General features: G+C 44.5%; 1 protein-coding gene across 2 annotated transcripts in view; it reads right to left on the bottom strand.

The window, feature by feature from the left end:
- PROSER1 (proline and serine rich 1) overlaps nt 1-18504 on the bottom strand; it is a 28912-nt gene that overhangs the window by 7961 nt on the left and 2447 nt on the right. Inside the window, exons 2-10 of one of the 2 annotated variants that reach the window (XM_090027052.1) lie at nt 16583-16648; nt 13739-13807; nt 12971-13065; nt 10642-10735; nt 10003-10113; nt 7444-7527; nt 7022-7100; nt 2689-2784; nt 2543-2587 (exon numbers count right to left, since the gene is read on the bottom strand). In XM_090027052.1, the coding sequence (XP_089883178.1) occupies nt 2543-2587; nt 2689-2784; nt 7022-7100; nt 7444-7527; nt 10003-10113; nt 10642-10735; nt 12971-13065; nt 13739-13807; nt 16583-16648 (739 nt within the window). The remainder of the gene's footprint in view (nt 1-2542; nt 2588-2688; nt 2785-7021; nt 7101-7443; nt 7528-10002; nt 10114-10641; nt 10736-12970; nt 13066-13738; nt 13808-16582; nt 16649-18504) is intronic. The other variant, XM_090027061.1, reaches the window with a different exon arrangement.

Below are 18504 nucleotides of genomic sequence, written 5' to 3'. Positions count from 1 at the left end.
TTAATCTTTACTGGTATGTAGATTGAAATCTTTCATTATTTGATTCTGAAACACTGTTTGTGTCATAGATCATGACTGAAACTTATTAAGCTCAAAATAAAACTTGTTTCTAGAGACTTGCTTTTATGGGCAGTTCGTTCCCAATGAGCATCAAGCCTCCCATTTCTCAGCACAAATGGGTTATATTAACACCGTGAAGTTCTGCTTATATGAACCCTACACCACAGTAAAATAAAGAGACGTCAGCAGTGCTCACTGGAGGAAAGCAGGATGGTGCAATAGCAGATTAGCGGGCATACAAGCACTAAGTCTGAATCCAGGCATATCAGGGTTTAGTTTTCATCTAATTTAACATGTTCCCTTGTGGGGGGGAAAAAAGTGAGGCAGGTAGTACTCATTAGCAACTGACCCTTATGTTTTAAATAACAAATGTTATCTCCTAAATAACCTTTTGTTGAACACTGATCCAGAAGGCCAAATTCACTGCTGGTGTAACTGTCGCACAGAAAGTTTCTTTCTTTTATGCCTAATCCAGGGGTGAGCAATTATTTGGGATGGAAAGCCACTTAACAAGTTTTGCCAAGCTGTTAAGGGCTGCACATACACACTCCTTAGCCCCAGCCCACCCTCAAGCCCCACACCCCGCCTGGAGCAGGAACCTGCCAGCCGTGTCTGCATTGGGGGAGCGGCATGGGATGTAACCTGGCTGTGTACATCCATGCTATCCTGCCCTGCCATCAAGCCTCCTGATGCACATTTCCTTTTCTCCTCCTACCCCACCCTCCACAGCTTCCAGGAGCCTGATGGCAGGGTGGGACAGGACAGCGTGGAGGCGCACAGCCAGGCTCCATCCCCTGGAGGCAGGGGCTGAATGAACCCCACTCAAACTGTGGTGGCTGCTGGGCAAAAGCAGTCCTACCCACTCACCTGACACCACCAAGCACCTGGAGCTGCCAGGGTATTAGCATGGCTTGCCCAGAGCCTGCGGCATGGTGCTAGGAGGGCAGGTCTGCTTCCATACAACACTCCCCAAGGCACCTGGGAAATGCACTGGCCCCACAGGCCTGGGTGATGCCTGCCAGCAGAGACCGGGGTCTGAATGTGGCTCAGTGAGGGCCTGCAGGGCCAGAATGCATCTCCAAGGTTCCACGGGGGATGCTGTGCAAAAGCAGCCTTGTCCTCCCAGCAGGTCCTGGGCAAGCTGCCCTCAGGTTCTTGCTTGGGCTGGTGGGCAGCACCCCTGGCTCTAGATTTTGCTGGTGCTGCGCAGCGGCAAGAAAACAAACAAACAAGCCACTCAACTCTAATATTTTAGGGCATTGTTTAGACTGATCTGCAAATACTTGTTTTATATTTTAAAAAGTCTTAAACATCTTAGCCATTGCCAAATAAAATAATTTTCCTTTTTCCTTGCTACAAGCCAGGAACCACAAGCCCAAAACATGAGCTCTTCTCCCAACTCACCCTAACCTTGAAATTAAAGATTTAAGAATAATCTTCGCCCTTGGTTCTGAGTCCAAGTCAGTATCAGAGAAACGCAGGTCTATGCACCCAAGGATTATTTTGGGAACTGGTGTTTCTGGGTACTGATTTTCTTGTATAACTAACATGCAAGTACATGGCTACATCAAAATGCACCTCTAAATATTACTACTGGTACAACTATAACTGGGCATGGGAGAGGGGGAAGAGAAAGCATAAACAGAGTATATTCCCAGAAAGCTTTGAAATGGCCATATTAAACTTAGTCCCTTTATTTTGTTGGCCTACAAAACTGAAGATAAGTTCAAAATTTAAAAACTAACTTAGATGAGTTTGGTTTCTCATTGGCATAGCTGCTCACAACAGCCATGTGATCAGTAGACCATGAGTTTCACCATCATTATTTATTGATATTGCCATGATGCCAAGGAGACTTACTCATGGATCCTGGGTGCTGTTCAAAGCCAGAGAAAAGAGAGACACTGCCTTAAAGAGTTTGAAATTTAAGTAGAAGACAAGAGAGTACAGACACACATACCAGTGGGGAGGAAGCTTCTCCACATGTGGATTTTTACAAGCTAGACAGTATGAACATATAATAAAAATCTATCGGTTCTGCATTCAAGTTTCCCATTTGAGTCTTGTTTGTCTAACTACTACACAGTCAGCCCCTAAATTAAACAAAAAGCAAGTACCAACAGTTACTATTCATGTCATTTTAAAGCACTCAAAGTATGGTCTCTTAAGTCAATGGCCTATTTTCTAGACAATTGTGCACACTTAAAAATGCGAAGTTTGAGTGGATCTATGTAATATGGGCAGATGTTTAAAGGCACTTAAACATACTGCAGTGGAAAACGACTGCAATTTTTAAGAGCTCACTAATGCGTTATTTCATTGGGCGTTGGTGTCTAGGTAACATTTGAAAACCCCCTTTAGAAACTTAAAATCAGGCCCCAATAAAATAAAAATCTTGAGGTTTAAAAATAATTTATGCTTTCTAAAAAGAAAGAAATTACACTGAAATAGAGCACACTTTCCCTGCAAAGATGCACCTTACCTTGATTTTGGGAAGGTTTTGTCTGATTGGAAAGGTCTTCATTTTCTACACAGAGAATGAAAACTAGTTATTATCCATCTGCAATCAATTGGGAAAAAAAAAAATCAAAGTAGTCCTGTTTACTTTCGAAGACAAACATACTTTACCTGATACCACTTGATTAGGGGTATATGGTGGAGGAGCTGGCAAGCCAGGAGCTATAACATTTGCCATGGAAACTAAACCTGCATTGTTGTAAGCACCTAAAAAACACAACCATTAAATATATGCCCGTTAATACATATATTGTTCAGCAGCAGATGAGTTAAATCTTTCCTTTAAAAGAACATATTCGAGGTGATAAACTTTTTAGCAGATTAAAACAAAACCAATTAATTCTCTAAAACAAAACCAATTCATCCTTTTTTAAATACATAGGGGGCAAAAAGAAGGTACTGGGTAACGTGGGGCCTCTGCAGGACACACTAGGAAATCTGGTATTCACACCAGATGACAAAGCTACCTATTTAACAATTTCTTCGCCTTCATTTTCCTGAGCAGGGACCGGATCAACCCCTCCCCGCACAGGGACCCCCTCAGGCCCCAGGGGAGGCACACCCAGGCCAAATGTCAGTGAAGATTTAGTCAGGGAACTTCTGGAGGGACTGGATGTATTTAAATCAGCAGGTCCTGACGATCTCCACCCCGGAGTGCTGAGGGAATTAGCTGAGATCATTGCAGGACCCTGGCATGACTTTACGAGCACTCGTGGTGCTCTGGTGTAGTGCCAGAGGACTGGAAGAGGGCCAGTATGGTTCCCATCTTCAAAAAGGGGAGGAAGAAGGACCTGGGAAACTATAGGCCAATTAGTCAACCTTGATCCTGGGTAAGCTTTTTGAATTATCCTGCCACATGTCTATGACAGGCCAGCATGGGAGGTTATGCTTAGGGGCAACCAACACGGGTTCATTAGAGACAGGTCCTGTCAGACCAACCTGGTGGCCTATGACCAGGTCTCCAAAACCTTAGATGCAGGGGTAGCAGTGGACGTAGTCTTTCTGGACTTCAGGAAGGCCTTCAACACTATCTCTCACCCCATTCTCATTAAAAAACTAGGGGACTGTGGTGTCAACACCTACACAGTCAAATGGGTCGCTAACTGGCTGGAGGGCCGCACCCAGAGAGTGCTGGTGGATGGGTCATTTTCGACCAGGAGGGATGTAGGCAGTGGGGTCCCCCAGGGCTCGGTCCTCAGGCCCACACTGTTCAACATCTTCAACAGTGACTTGGACGAGGGGGTAAAAAGCACCCTGTTCAAATTTGCTGATGACACTAAGATGTGGGGGGATGTGGGCATGCTAGAAGGGAGGAATAGGCTACAGTTGGACCTAGACAGGTTACAGGGGTGGGTGGATGAGAATAGGATGGGATTCAACACTGACAAGTGCAAGGTGCTGCACCTGGGGAGGAAGAACCAGCAGCATACCTACAGGCTGGGGAACTCCCTTCTCGTCAGTGCAGAGGCAGAAAAGGATCTTGGAGTCATCACTGATGTCAAGATGAACATGGGCCGGCAGTGTGGGGATGCAGTCAGGAAGGCCAACTGCACCTTGTCATGCATCCACAGATGCATCTCGAGCAGGTCCAAGGAGGTGATCCTCCCCCTCTATGAGGCACTGGTCAGGCTGCAGTTGGTGTACTGTGTCCAGTTCTGGGCGCCGCACTTCAAGAGGGATGCAGACAACATGGAGAGGGTCCAGAGGAGGGCCACTTGCATGATCGGGGCAGCAGGGCAGGCCCTACGAGGAGAGGCTACGGGACCTGAACCTGTTCAGCCTCCACAAGAGAAGGCTGAGGGGGGATCTAGTGGCCTGTTACAAACTAGTCAGAGGGAACCAGGAGGCATTGGGGGGAGTCCCTGTTTCCCCAGGCACAACCAGGAGTGGCTAAAAATAACGGTCACAAGCTGGCAGAGTGTAAATTCAGGTTAGACATCAGGAGGCGCTACTTCAGGGTCAGGGTGGCTAGGATCTGGAACCAACTTCCAAGCGAAGTGGTGCTGGCTCCTACCCTGGGGGTCTTTAAGACAAAGCTAGACAAATCACCTTGCTGGGGTCATTTGACCCCAGTACTTTTTCCTGCCATGGCAGAGGGTCAGACTTGATGATCTGCTCAGGTCCCTTCTGACACTACTAACTATGAAACTCTGTGCTGTACTAGTCAAATGCTAGATGTTAGACTGAGTGGTCTGTGTTCCAATGAAAGTTTTTACAAGAGCAGCTTTCTGCTGGTTCACAGAACAGAGTGAATCGGAAACCAGGATGAATGAATGAAATTCCTGCACTCTGAAGTAGTCTAGGAGAGTAAGCTTTTCCTTTCAATTCTATGCTTGCTTATAAGAAAGAGCAGACAGAAAGAACACAATACAAAAATAACTATGTGGTTCAAGAAGCGTTTAAGGGATTAGGCTCCTCCTGCACCAGCAGTAAGGCTTGATGGGATACATGATCCTACAATCATGCCTCCTGCTATGCACATCTGGCATGGCAGAAGGTGTGATTGTATGGATCGCGAACTAGATCCCATTGCGCCTTTACCTGCATGTATAGAGAGGCCCTTAGTGTAACCAGACTGAACTACTGTGCTGCAGCTACCATATAGTCTTATTCTACAGCTGAGGTACTGCAGTGAAGAGAAACCATCAGACATAAGAAACAAATGCATAAATCCCAAAATGGGTGCATATGCACATTTTATCTTTGCAAATTTGCACACACAGCAGGGGCAAGAATACTCAAGCCTGCTGAAAATAAATGTACAATCAAAATCCTTTCTGAAATATACTCTCTCCATCTGAGTCGTGTATATGACTTCCATCAAGCTAAAACTGTCAAGTTTTTTTTTCAGTTTCATAGTTGGTAGGGTTGGAAGGGATCTGAGCAGATCATCAAGTCTGACCCCCTGCCATGGCAGGAAAGAATACTGGGGTCAAACGACCCCAGCTAGGTGATTACCTAGCCTCCTTTTGAAGACCCCCAAGGTAGGAGCAAGCACCACTTCCTAGCTGCACTGACTGTGGAGTAGTGCCTCCTTATGTCTAGCCTGAACCTACTCTCAATCAACTTGTGGCTGTTATTCATAGTTATTCCAGGTAGTGTTCGGGGAAACTGGGCCTCTCCCATTCCCCGGTGGTCCCCCCAATAAGTTATAGTTCAGCCTTCTCTTGTGAAGGTTGAACAGGTGTTCAGGTCTTGTAGCCTCTCTTCATAAGGCCTGCCCTGCTGCCCCTTGACCATGAAAGTGGCCCTCCTCTGGACCCTCTCAATGCTGGCCACATCCCTCCTGAAGTGCGGTGCACAGAACCGATTGCAGTTCACCAACTGCGGCCTGACCAGTGTCGCATAGAGGGGGAGGATCACCTCCTTGGACCTGCTTGTGATGCATCTGTGGATGCATGACAAGGTGTGGTTAGCCTTGCTGACCATGTCCTCACATTGGCAGCCCATGTTCATCTTGGAATCCCCGTAATGACTCCAAGATCCCTTTCTGCCTCTATGCTGACGGGAAGAGAGTTCCCCAACCTATAGGTATGCTGCTGGGTCTCTCTCCCCAGGTGCAGTACCTTGCACTTGTCGGTATTGAATCCTATCCTATTCTCATTCGCCCACCCTGTAACCTGTCCAGATCTAGCTGTAGCCTGTCCCTCCCTTCTACCATACTCATCTCTCCCTACATCTTAGTGTCATCCGCGAATTTGGACAAGGTGCTTTTCACCCCCTTGTCCAAGCCGCTGTTAAAGATGTTGAACAGTAGAGGCCCGAGGACCAAGCCCTGGGGGACTCCACTGCCCACATCACTCCAGGTCAAAAATGACCCACCCACCACCACTCTCTGGGTGCGGCCCTCCAGCCAGTTTGTGACCCATCACCCAGACTGTGATGTCTGTGGACCAAGAGTCAGAGAAATGATTTGCAATCTTCGTGAGGACATGGGAGATGCATTGACATGATTTCTACCATCACCTTACACATTGGTTATGGACACTATTTAAAAGCAATCACAGGAAAGAGAGGTTTCAACTTATTAACTACAGTCACATTAAGAGTGACATGCTTAAATGTGGCTTAAAACCATGGAAATGAACTCACTCCTTAAAGATGTCACCTTTGGGCTTATAAAAAGGAACATCATCCTTACCACCCCATCCCAGCCAGATTTAAAGAAAGCACCTATATGACAAGCCCCAAACTTTTCCTTGGTTTTTCTGGTACAGAAGTCAAATATTTATAATCAAACAAGCCCTAACAGCTCAATAGCTGTTAATATTCTAATCTTTTCCTGACATGCATGTTGTTTCTAGTATGAAAAGAGCCTGCAAACAGAATAAAATCAAGTTAAAATGTGTTTATGGCAGAAAGGTATCACTACAAAGCCATTTAAAAAATAAAAAGGCAAATGGCTAAAACCACAAGAACAATGTAAAACATGAAGAAGTCTTACTTGGTGCAATAGTTGCATGTGGCCGACATGGTGGAATGGGATATGGAACAGGTTTGTGTGGATTGTAGGTTGATGGAGCCTATGTAGAAAACAAACAAACAAAAAAACAAGAGGCAATAGTGAGAAAACAGTTAAGTAGCATGTTACTCTAACAAAGGGAAAAGCCCCACACAATCCTACTGATATTGAACAGACCAATGTTATTTCTTTAGGGAAGAACTATACGAATAGGAATTTGGCCCTTTTGGTTTTTTAAAGTACAAAAATACGGGGTCACTGCATAATTTTTACTATGCAAGATTCAACAGCATAAATAAAGCCATCAGTGCATATTAATAAGACAAGAGAAAAAGCTCTGTCCTCCCCCTTTCTTTTTTAAATTTCATAATTGGCTTTATAAATACTACTGTTTTAAGACATACTGGTTTGGATGGTCCAAGTATACGGGCTGCTATTCCCTTTCCTTCATTACTGCAGTCTTCATTCTCCTTCTTGACAGGTGTTCCCTAGAACATGAAAACAACCTGCTATTAAGCATTTATTTAAAATAAACACAAGAGGGTGTGGAGATAGTTTCACTACATGAGGGTTTACACAATAGCCTCTCTAAATTGTTTTCAAATGCACAGCTATTCTAATCATGTTAAATTAGTAACATAACAGCTAACAAAAAGATCTGTTTCATGCTGTTGGAATCATAAATAAGAAAACTCTAATTAGGCTGCTTTATAATAGTGGCTCTCAGCCTTTCCTGTGGCTCACCTCTCTCCCTGCTCCTTGCACAGCTCATAAGCTACCTACATCTCTTTTGACCCAAACTCCCCCACATTCTCTTCTTGGCGGACCTCACCACTACAAAGACAAATCAGCAGAGTTCATCACTACATATAGCATCATTTTGTTTGGGATATTTAAAACTGCACTAGACCTAATGAAAGTATTAATGAGATCAACTCTGTATTGGATCTAAATTGTCGTCTCACAACTCATTTTTTAAACAAACAGTCAACTTTTAGTTCCTACAATTCCATCAAGCATATTTATGGCATCTTATCTACTTCTTGCAGAAAAACGTGTCTTGCTGTAACAGGGGCCTGCTCGGGGCCGCTTTTGCTGTGGCCCGCCCATCTGTTCCTGGGCTAACCATCCACGTTCTCGCCTGCCATGCCTTGATGTCAATTAGTTAACAGATGTTAATCAAGCGGGAGGTTGCCCATAGGGGTGCTATCTGCAGCTCCTTTCCTCCCCTACACTGCAGCCCAAGCCTCGCCGACGGCATCACGTTGTTCTCACTATCACCGGGCCCCTCGCTGGGCCCCAGAATCCTACTATTGAACCCCACCTGGATTCTTCCCCTCCGGCAGACACTTCTGCCATCATACCAGGCTGCTTCCTTGGGTGTGATCCCCCCCACCAGAACTACTAGCCCTGGCCCACCTCCAGGCCAGTCAGAACCCCAGGCCCTCAGCTATGGGGCGAAGTGGACACGCCGGAGGGCAGGGAGCAGCTGCAAGCAGACCTGGACAGGTTAGACAAGTGGGCAGAAAACAACAGAATGCAGTTCAACAAGGAGAAATGCAAAGTGCTGCATCTAGGGAGGAAAAATGTCCAGCACACCTACAGCCTAGGAAATGACCTGCTGGGTGGCACGGAAGTGGAAAGGGATCTTGGAGTCCTAGTGGACTCCAAGATGAACATGAGTCGGCAGTGTGACGAAACCATCAGAAAAGCCAATGGCACTTTATCGTGCATCAGCAGATGCCTGACAAATAGGTCCAAGGAGGTGATACTTCCCCTCTATCGGGCGCTGGTCAGACCGCAGCTGGAGTACTGCGTGCAATTCCGGGCGCCACACTTCACGAAGGATGCGGATAACCTGGAGAGGGTCCAGAGAAGGGCCACTCGTATGGTTAAGGGCCTGCAGGCCAAGCCCTACGAGGAGAGACTAGAGAAACTGGACCTTTTCAGCCTCCGCAAGAGAAGGTTGAGAGGCGACCTGGTGGCTGCCTATAAGTTCATCAGGGGGGCACAGAAGGGAATTGGTGAGTATTTATTCACCAAGGCGCCCCCGGGGGTTACAAGAAATAATGGCCACAAGCTAGAAGAGAGCAGATTTAGATTGGATATTAGGAGGAACTTCTTCACAGTTCGAGTGGCCAAGGTCTGGAACGGGCTCCCAAGGGAGGTGGTGCTCTCCCCTACTCTGGGGGTCTTCAAGCGAAGGTTAGATGTGTATCTAGCTGGGGTAATGTAGGCCCAGCACTCTTTCCTGCTTATGCAGGGGGTCGGACTCGATGATCTATTGAGGTCCCTTCCGACCCTAGCATCTATGAATCTATGAATCTTGGGCATTCCTAGCGGTGGGCCCCCCGGCCCTGGCCCCAGCATGGACCAGTCAGGGGAAGTTCAGACAGCCCCCAAGTCAATAGCCCTTACTCTTCGGGGTCCACCTTCCCAACCCTCCAACAAGGGGTAACACACCCAGTTGTGGGGGTTAGGGGTTAAGGCACCCCGACCCGCCTTTCACCGGGATGGTAACTGGTCTGGCATTTCCTGGGGGCTCCCAAGCCACCGGGAGCCGCACCGGGCCACCCACTCCCAGCGGGGTGCAGTTTTAGATCGTACCCAGGACCAGGACCAGGACCAGGACCAGGAGCCTCCTATTCATCCCCTACAGCTCCTCCCTTACTTCCAGGTGATATCAGCAGCCCTCCAGCCAGGCAAGGCTGTTGCCTGCTTCCAGCAGCAGAACTGCCTTGCTTATATGGGCAGCCATGAATCTAAAATGGCTGCTCTCATTAGGCACCTGGCAGCTGCCAGCTCCAGGCCCTTAAAGTGGCAGGTGCACACAATGCCCTGCCACACTTACCCATACATGGAGTGCTGTTTATTCAAGAGTCCAACAGAAATATAACTGGATTATTTGTATTTGCACACAATGAACACTTAATGAAAAAACTATTTAATAGGACTATGCTTACTGGAAAAATCCCATTTATGCGACTTGGTTTTCCCTTTGGATACGGGTTTCCAGGAATCATACCACAGGAAGATATCATGGCATGAGGTGCTTTACAACCTACTTTGGAAGCCTGCAATACAACAAAAGAAAACTGATTTAAAGAACTACAAACCTAAATAGAACAGTAATATTTACTGTCTGAAATTCAGCATTTTTAAAAAGTATAATTTCTGTGTCATGCTATTCATACTACATTAAGAAGGAACACGTCTACAAGGAGCTCTCAGATCTAAACTCTCCACAACTTTACCTAACCCTTTATGTCAGTTCTTTTTTGCTGTTCCTTCCTATTCACTGCATATCACATGCTCTATTCCTGTCTTGTTTTGATATTCCTTTGGGCTCAATTATGCTTATATTGAAGGTAATGACAGCACTTGAAATGTCTTTAAAGTAGATAGTTCCCCTAATTCTCTGAGGTTTCCATACCCATTCTTGTACATAATCTTAATGCCTGGCAGAACCTTCCTCTCTCTGCATACCCAGTTATTTTTTTTATTTCTCTTGCAGATTCACATTCTCTAGTTCAATCTCCTCAAGCACTTTCTGGTAGCTATTAATGATAAAGGCCATGGAAATAACTCGATATCTCTAATACCTGCTCAAGAATTCTCCTGCACCTTTTCTTCTCTGACATATTAATCCTGAACAGATCTTCAACAAGACGATAATTCTGAGCATCAACCATGTTGCTACAAAGAAAGCCATTAATTAAAAAGAGTTACTGTCAAGTTATCCACTTATCACAGATTACCAGAAATATCAAGAGTTTTTCAATAGGGCTTTTTAGTTTTTCAATAGGGCTTTTTTTTTTTTCCCCCCCAAACAGTTCTCAGCAATATATTCAAGAAATATAATCAGTCCACATAAAAATCATTCTTAACAGTACACACAACTTGATTTCTTTGCCTTAAAGGTCAATAAATGAAAAAAACCTCAGACTAAAGGATGCCTATCATAACTTTGACTGAAATATTGTATCCCAATTTTTTCTAAATGTATACACTACATAAAAGAATACCCATCTGAATTTATGATCAGAAACAACCAAATTAAACAGAATGAACTGCACCGAGAGGTTTAGGTTAGCAGATTCATTGTGACCAAACCCATTCACAGCAGCAAGCTCTCCAACTTGGCATATTTTCTTGTTCCCTACCAGCCTGTGTTCTGCTGATCCAATGTCTAGTTTTCCCCAGAATCAAAAAGAAAGGAGTCTCAGTAATTAGCTCCATACTTTGCAGAAATGAAACATTTCAGATGCTTCCATATGGAAGTGGAGTTTCCCCAATTAAACTTAAATTAGAGGAATAAGCTACTACCCCCTAACAAAACAAACTGCACCAGGCAACCTCAACCCTAACATACAAGCTCTGCCTCAAGACCTTAGTAGTAGAGGGGTCATTGTTTCCAAAGTTGTTCCAAACCAGCATCAGGGAGAACTGTGAGAACCCTTATGAAGTATAGCTACTTTCCATTACAGTTTGGAACGAAGGACATTAAAGTGAAGGAAATGTAATGCTAATGCGACCAGCCAAAAAGCTGGTAAAAGCTTTCAGAAACACCTCAGCACGCCGGTATTAAAGATGCGACTCACCTTGGGACTGAGTTTTCTCCACTCTGCTGGTTTGCAGCATAAGCATAAAAAGCCCTGTATGAAGTGTTTAAGAGACTAACACCTCCTAAGAATGTATAATTATTCATGTCAGGAGTTTACATGCTAAGAAGTTCTCAAGCGGGTCAACGTCATGAAGCTATAAAAACAGCACTTCATGTATGGGTAAAAACATCCCTTACACAAAATATAGATAGAAAAGATCGTTAACATAACAGCCCTCCAAAACAGACAGTGCTGAAATCTGTAATAAATATAAATTGATATAACAAAAAGATCCATGGGAGCAATAACTATTCCAAAGGAATGTTTATATGGAAAACCACAAAAACCCTTTATAATACTGTTCTGATTCAACAAACAAGCACACCTGTTTAAGCAGACATTCACATAACTCACATCTTAAAAACTATTTACCAAGTGCAATTAAATATTTATTGGGTTCTAAAAATGCAGAAGATGCAAGGCTCAGGATAGAGGAGAGCAAGCTAAAGCTCCACCTAGGTAGATTCAATACTTGGAAGAGTTCATTCAGTAAATGGAAAGAGAATTTGAGATTTAAGTCTCCAAATGGCTTTTGAATACACCATGTAAGTTTTAGCTAACTGTCAGGTCTCAGCCAGATAAAGGACACCAGTAACAGGGTGCATCTACATGAGACACTTATTGCAGAGATGCCCAATAGATGCCACAGTAAACAGTCAATGTCTACACAAGTGGTGCTATTAGGCTGGAGTAAACTAATCAACTCTGCCACAACACAAGTGCTGATGGTGACTAGGGTCGGTTGGGGCATGAGGATGCTATAGTGTGGGAGCTGCCAGCTGGCTAGCCCCACACAGTAGCATCCTTGTGCCCAAGTCAGCCCCTCCACAGCACACCCAACCAAGGTGAAGCAGCTCCAAGCTGGCAGACTAACAACTTCCCCTCCCCCCCGTCCCTTGGCAGGCAGGGCTGACCCCACCCCAATGTACTGCACTCCCAGGCACATGTGAAGATGCTGCATCTGGGAACAATAAACTCTGGTGCAAACTGCACTAGAGTTTATTTAGGTGCATTAATTTCACATGTAGCTGAGCCCACAGAGTGACACAGTTCAATACCAAGGTATGCTGGGAGAGTGTCCTCTCCTGTTCAAAGTTCTACTCAATCCTTTTTCTACTCATAAGCATGAATTTCTTTTTTTTTTGAAGTTGTATTTCCACCTTAAAATGGAACACCATGCTTTCTTTGACATTTTCCTTTGTCTAACATTTTTTGTACAGTCATAAAACTATAACATTTTATAACACAACACATAAGAGATACTTACCAAGCTAAGATTTCTAGAGCGATAAGCTTGTCTTTGCTAAAGGTGAAACAGTTGAGGATGTTAACCATTTTTGATGCTGGGATAGCAACCATTTTCTGACAAGTACAAACAGAAGAAAAAAGGTTGGTTACACAAATTATAAGACAGCACCCTTAATTTTAATTCATGAGTTTAATGCATGAGTCTAGAGCAAAATCCCTATATCTGAATTTAAATAAACAATCACCACACTCTATTTACTCAACTTAACAGCAGTTATTCACTCACTGACAGCTCACCATTCTGTAATACCCAGTACAGAAAGAATGACACTCCTGTAGAGTGAAAGGCCATATATTACGACGGCAGAAGGCAGGGTAGATTTGCATCTTAGAGACTAAATCAGAGATGCATAAGCTTTTGTAATCAGGAGCTTGCTTCATCAGATATGGACAAGGGACTACAGGAAGCAGAGGAAGCGGAAAGCAATAATTATAATACAAAGGGATGATCATCCTTCTCATTAGATCGAGCAAGATGCTGCTTATGAAAGCAGTTCCATCTTTAAGTTAGCCTAAAGGTGCAAACCTGCTCTTTCCTTCTGACTGGTTTCAGACTAACACAATTAACCACCTCTCTCATGTACGATGTCATCAAGAGAGAAATAAGTGAAGAGGTAAGCACACAATTATACATTATGTCCATTTGCTGGAAAAGTAGTTGTAATGGAAATTAAGAGCAGAAGAAACAGGCAAACACCTCACAGTAGTATCCCATGAAAAAACTTACATGCTGTAAAGCCTTTATTGCTTTCAGCTGTGGTTCTGCCCAAGAAAAGTATCTTAACAACTCAACAACCTGAAAAAGACAAACATACTGTTCATTTTTATATATGTACATTTTATTAACAATATCAAATACCTCTAAAGTTACTTTACTTTTCAAGAACAGTGCAATCTTGCTAAATATATGCACATTGATATTTTATCAGGTGCACACAACAATATACACTTTGCTTTCTGTTCCCTAGTTCAAGTGAAAAGAGTTGGCTTTTTTAGGAAATGTATTTATAAATGAATATGTATGCTCTTTTGTATTTTATACATATGTACTCCTACTCAACATATACACAAGATACAAATAAGCAAATATACTCAACATACAAGATATATACTAGAAAAACTGTAAACTCGCTTTTAAAAACATAGTCCCACACAAGGTTACAGACATTCAGGGTGGCATTTTAATGCTTCCTAGTCATCTAACTTACCATTTTTCATAGTTTCTAGGGTCGGAAGGGACCTGAGCAGATCATCTAGTCCAACCCCCTGCCATGGCAGGAAAGAGTACTGCGGTCAAACGACCACAGCAAGGTGTTCATCTAACCTCCTCTTAAAAACCCCCAGGGTAGGAGCCTGCACCACTCCTCTAGCCACCCTGACCGTGAAGTAGCGCCTCCTGATATCTAGCCTAAATCTACCCTCTGCCAGCTTGTGACTGGTATTCCTGGTCGCTCCTGGACTCCCCCAATGCCTGCTGATCCCCCCTGACTAGTTTATAACAGGCCACTAGATCCCCCCTCAGCCTTCTCTTTTGGAGGCTGAACAGGTTCAGGTCCTGTAGCCTCTCCTCATAGGGCCTGCCCTGCTGCCCCCTGATCATGCGAGTGGCCCTCCTCTGGACCTCTCCATGCTGTTCACATCCCTTTTGAAGCGCGGTGTCCAGAACTGGATGCAACTCCAACTGAAGCCTGACCAGTGCCGCATAGAGGGGAAGGATCACCTCCTTGGACCTGCTCAAGATGCATCTGTGGATGTATTACAAGGTATGGTTGGCCTTCCTGACTGCCTCCCCATGTTCATCTTGGAGTCAATGATGACCCCAAGATCCTTTTCCGCCTCTGTGCTGACAAGAGGGGCGTTCCCCAACCTGTAGGTATGGTGCCGGTTGTTCCTCCCCAGGTGCATCACTTTGCACTTATCTGTGTTGAATCCCATCCTATTCTCATCCGCCCACCCTTGTAACCTGTCTAGGTCCGACTGTAGCCTGTTGCTTCCTTCTAGTGTACCCACATCCCCCCACATCTTAGTGTCATCAGCAAATTTGAACAGGGTACTTTTTACCCCCTTGTCCGAGTCACTGATGAAGATGTTGAACAGTGCGGGCCCGAGGACCGAGCCCTGCGGAACCCCACTGCCCACGTTCCTGCATGCAGATTTTTGGTAATCTGCATGCAGGAATTCTATTTCTGGCCATGAAAGCCTGTGCACATTAAACAGCTACATACACGTACAAACTAGGCATGTGCACTGGGAACAAAATGGAGGAGGAGGGAGAAAGCTTTCTATCTTTTGGCCCCAACAGGTGAGTGGCCAGACACTTGTGGGAGAAGCTAGAGAAAGTGATTCTAAGCCTCCCCTCACCATCAAGTATTTGAGACCTAGGTCTCTGATTTGTCAGCATGATGCTTTAGCTACCATGCCAAAGGTCAGGTATTGTCTAGCCTTCCTCTAGCGCTCCTTTTGAAAAAAAGCCAGTCTCTTGTATTTACTAAATCACAAGGAAAAAAATGGGGAAAACAGCAGTGTACAGGAAAGCTTCTGCCTCACTGGGAGCAGGATTCCAAGTTAGAAGTAAAGGCTCTCTTTCTTCCAAGCAAGCACTCACTTTGTTAAGTCATACACTCTCCCGCTTGCTCTTCTCCTCCTGACAATATATACCTCACAGGACTCTTGAGGCTGCCCAGAATACCAGTTTCAAAAGACACTTCAAAGAAAAGACTGGATAATACCTGATCTGTTGGGCGATTGGTAGAATGATGTGCTGAGGGAGTCAGAGATCCAGCTCACTCAAGCTCACTCCCTAGCCACTCAGATATGGGGGAAGGACAGAAAGGTCACTTTCCTCCTCCTCCTAGCCCTTCTAGTCATGCATTCCAGCCAGATATATTTGAAGGACCTCAGATGCCACTGCAGCAGGGGTGTCAGATACAGCCATTTGGTCAGAAAGGGCTCATCTGGCTGGATCATCCAGTTCATGGTACTGCCAAAGGGTCCTGGGCTGGACCTGGTAATGCTGCATTCAGCATGTGCCCAGACTAGCTCCATGTATCAGTGCACCTCTACTCATTTGTCACATTGGTCTGCTACTGGATCAGCACCAATATAAAGAAAATTGACTGCATCAGAAATCAGCTTTTTTTGCCTGAGGTGGTTGATAATTTAACTGATAAATGCCTTGTGCATGCGTGCAGCACGCAGGCAGCAAGAAGCACAGCCTAGCAGCTTGGAGAGCTGTATCCAGCTGGTAAGTCTGTTGCAGGGAAAGGGGGAGGGAAGGGACATGGTGGGGTGGGGGGGCAGTTTGAGGCCCCCCCCCACAGTGAGGAAGGGCATGGGATGGAACTACGGCTCGTCCAGAGGGCAGCTCCCGTCACTGCACACACCTCAGGAGGGCATGTGCCCTTGGATCTGCATGGGGCAGGGTGCCAGGGCTGACAAGAGGTGCTCTGCACACACAGATGTTCAGGTAAGTCAAATTCTATCCAATTTTCCATGGTCTGTACGTTAGTATACAGACAGAACCCAGGACCTGATATTTTATGAAAATACAGAGCAGTATATAGAACTTTACCTGCTCACCAGAGAAGTATCCATGTACATATTCAATAGCCTTTAGCTTGTATTCAGTCAATACAGCCTAGAAAACACAAGAGAACGGCAATTAACTGATAAAACCTAATTATAACAACCATCTGCAAAAAAACAAACAAACAAACAAAAAAAACTATTCACGTGAAAAACATGTCTAATGTTGCAAAGCAAGTTAGCATTTGTTACTGATGGCATTTGTTACAAGGAATTGTATACTCCTTGAAGAATAACATGGGTATTTGTGAGCACAGGGAAGACATTAAAGCTACAGAGTAATGCATCTTTACTTCTTTAGTTTCTCTGTCAAGTTTACCATTTCCCTTTTAAAAACTTCAGAAGAACACCATTATCACTCTTTCTATTCCTCCCACATTTTAAATAGATTGGTTCCATTATTAACTGTTTAGCAGCTCTCTAACCAAGACCTGATAATTAATTAAAATGAACATCTGAAAGCACTTAGATGAATACCTTGCTTCAACTACTTCTGAAGAAACCAGGCATTCCTTAAGTACATCCTTATAATTAACTATACATACAGGCATTGTTAGCACAGAACTAACATTTGTGATGTATGCAGCTATCAGAAAACTGAAGCAGTTGATACATATGAGGGCCTCTATCTGACTCGAACAGCAAACTGCCAGGTGGCAGTTAATTAGATTAATCAGGTTAATTTTGCATAACAGAAGCCTGCATTTCCATCTCAAGGGAAACCAATATCATAGGGCACCTATACATGCGCAACAAGGCTGCTCCAATACATTGTAATAAGCAGATTCCATTAATCAAGTCTGCTGGAGCGTGGTAATTGCCACGCTCCAGCAGACACCTTCGTCACATGTATTAGCGTCCCTGCATTGAAAAATGGTGGCAGGGGCACATTAACTAAAAGCGCCCCCACCACCATTTTTCAACACCAGGATGCTGATATACGTGATGCTCCAGGTGCTCTCAGAGCTACTCTAATTAAAGCACTCCACCCCCAACACATCTATAAACACTCCAGGGCTGAAGTCTGTCTAGAACCAGATACAGAAAGCTGCAATAGCAAATGCATGAAGAATTGAATGTTTGGATAAACTGAGAGAGAGAGACAGTAGTGTAAAAGAAATAAAATAAGGAAGTATCATGCTGCTAAATGTATGCATCTCCAATTAAATGACACCTTTCACATCTACAAAGAAGAATCTGGTCTGATCCAGCTCTGAAGACTTCAGTGAAACAAAAATATTTAAATAAAGCCAATCAGACTAGACTATTATGATCATGATTATGCTTAGACTATTATGATCATGTTTATGAGGCACCCATACATTGGTAATGTAACTGGAAGGAATTGGGCAAGGTAACTTTTCACACCAGAGGGACGTACGAAGATACTTGCCTGACTGAACGCTGAAGGAGGATTTCCCCCAGCCTGCTGTGGAGGTGCAGGCCAAGAGCGCTCCGTGGCAGAGAAAGACGTGCTCTGTAAGATTATGCTTATCTTCAGCAATTAATCTAACTTTGTCCATTAATCAATATAGGTACACCCATGCATCAGTCCGATATTGGATCAGCACTGATATAAAGAAAATTGTCTGTAGGGCTGTCTGCCTCAGGCCCCGTGCTTTGGCGGGCCCCAAAGAGCCGGACAGAGCAGCCACGGCAACTCTGCACTGCTGTCAGGTTCGCATCCAGCCACTTGGCCCAAATGCCAAAATATGAAAAGGAGAGAGAGTCAAGTAACTGCAAGAATGCCGGCCTGAAAAGGCAAGGCTGCTGTTCTCTATGATGGAAGAGAAGAAGCTAAGAACTTCTATTTTGGGTCTATTCAGTTTCAGAAGAGAGGTGGGACAGCAGGTGAGAAGGTAGTTAATGCAGAGAGATATACCTATAGTCCTATGACCCTGTAAAAGT

This window comes from Crocodylus siamensis, chromosome 1 (genome assembly GCF_052110815.1).
Source record: "Crocodylus siamensis isolate JL-2025a chromosome 1, ASM5211081v1, whole genome shotgun sequence".
NCBI lineage: Eukaryota > Metazoa > Chordata > Crocodylia > Crocodylidae > Crocodylus > Crocodylus siamensis.
The sequence above is the reverse complement of the archived record's forward strand: the minus strand, read 5'-3'. Positions and strand labels throughout refer to the sequence as shown.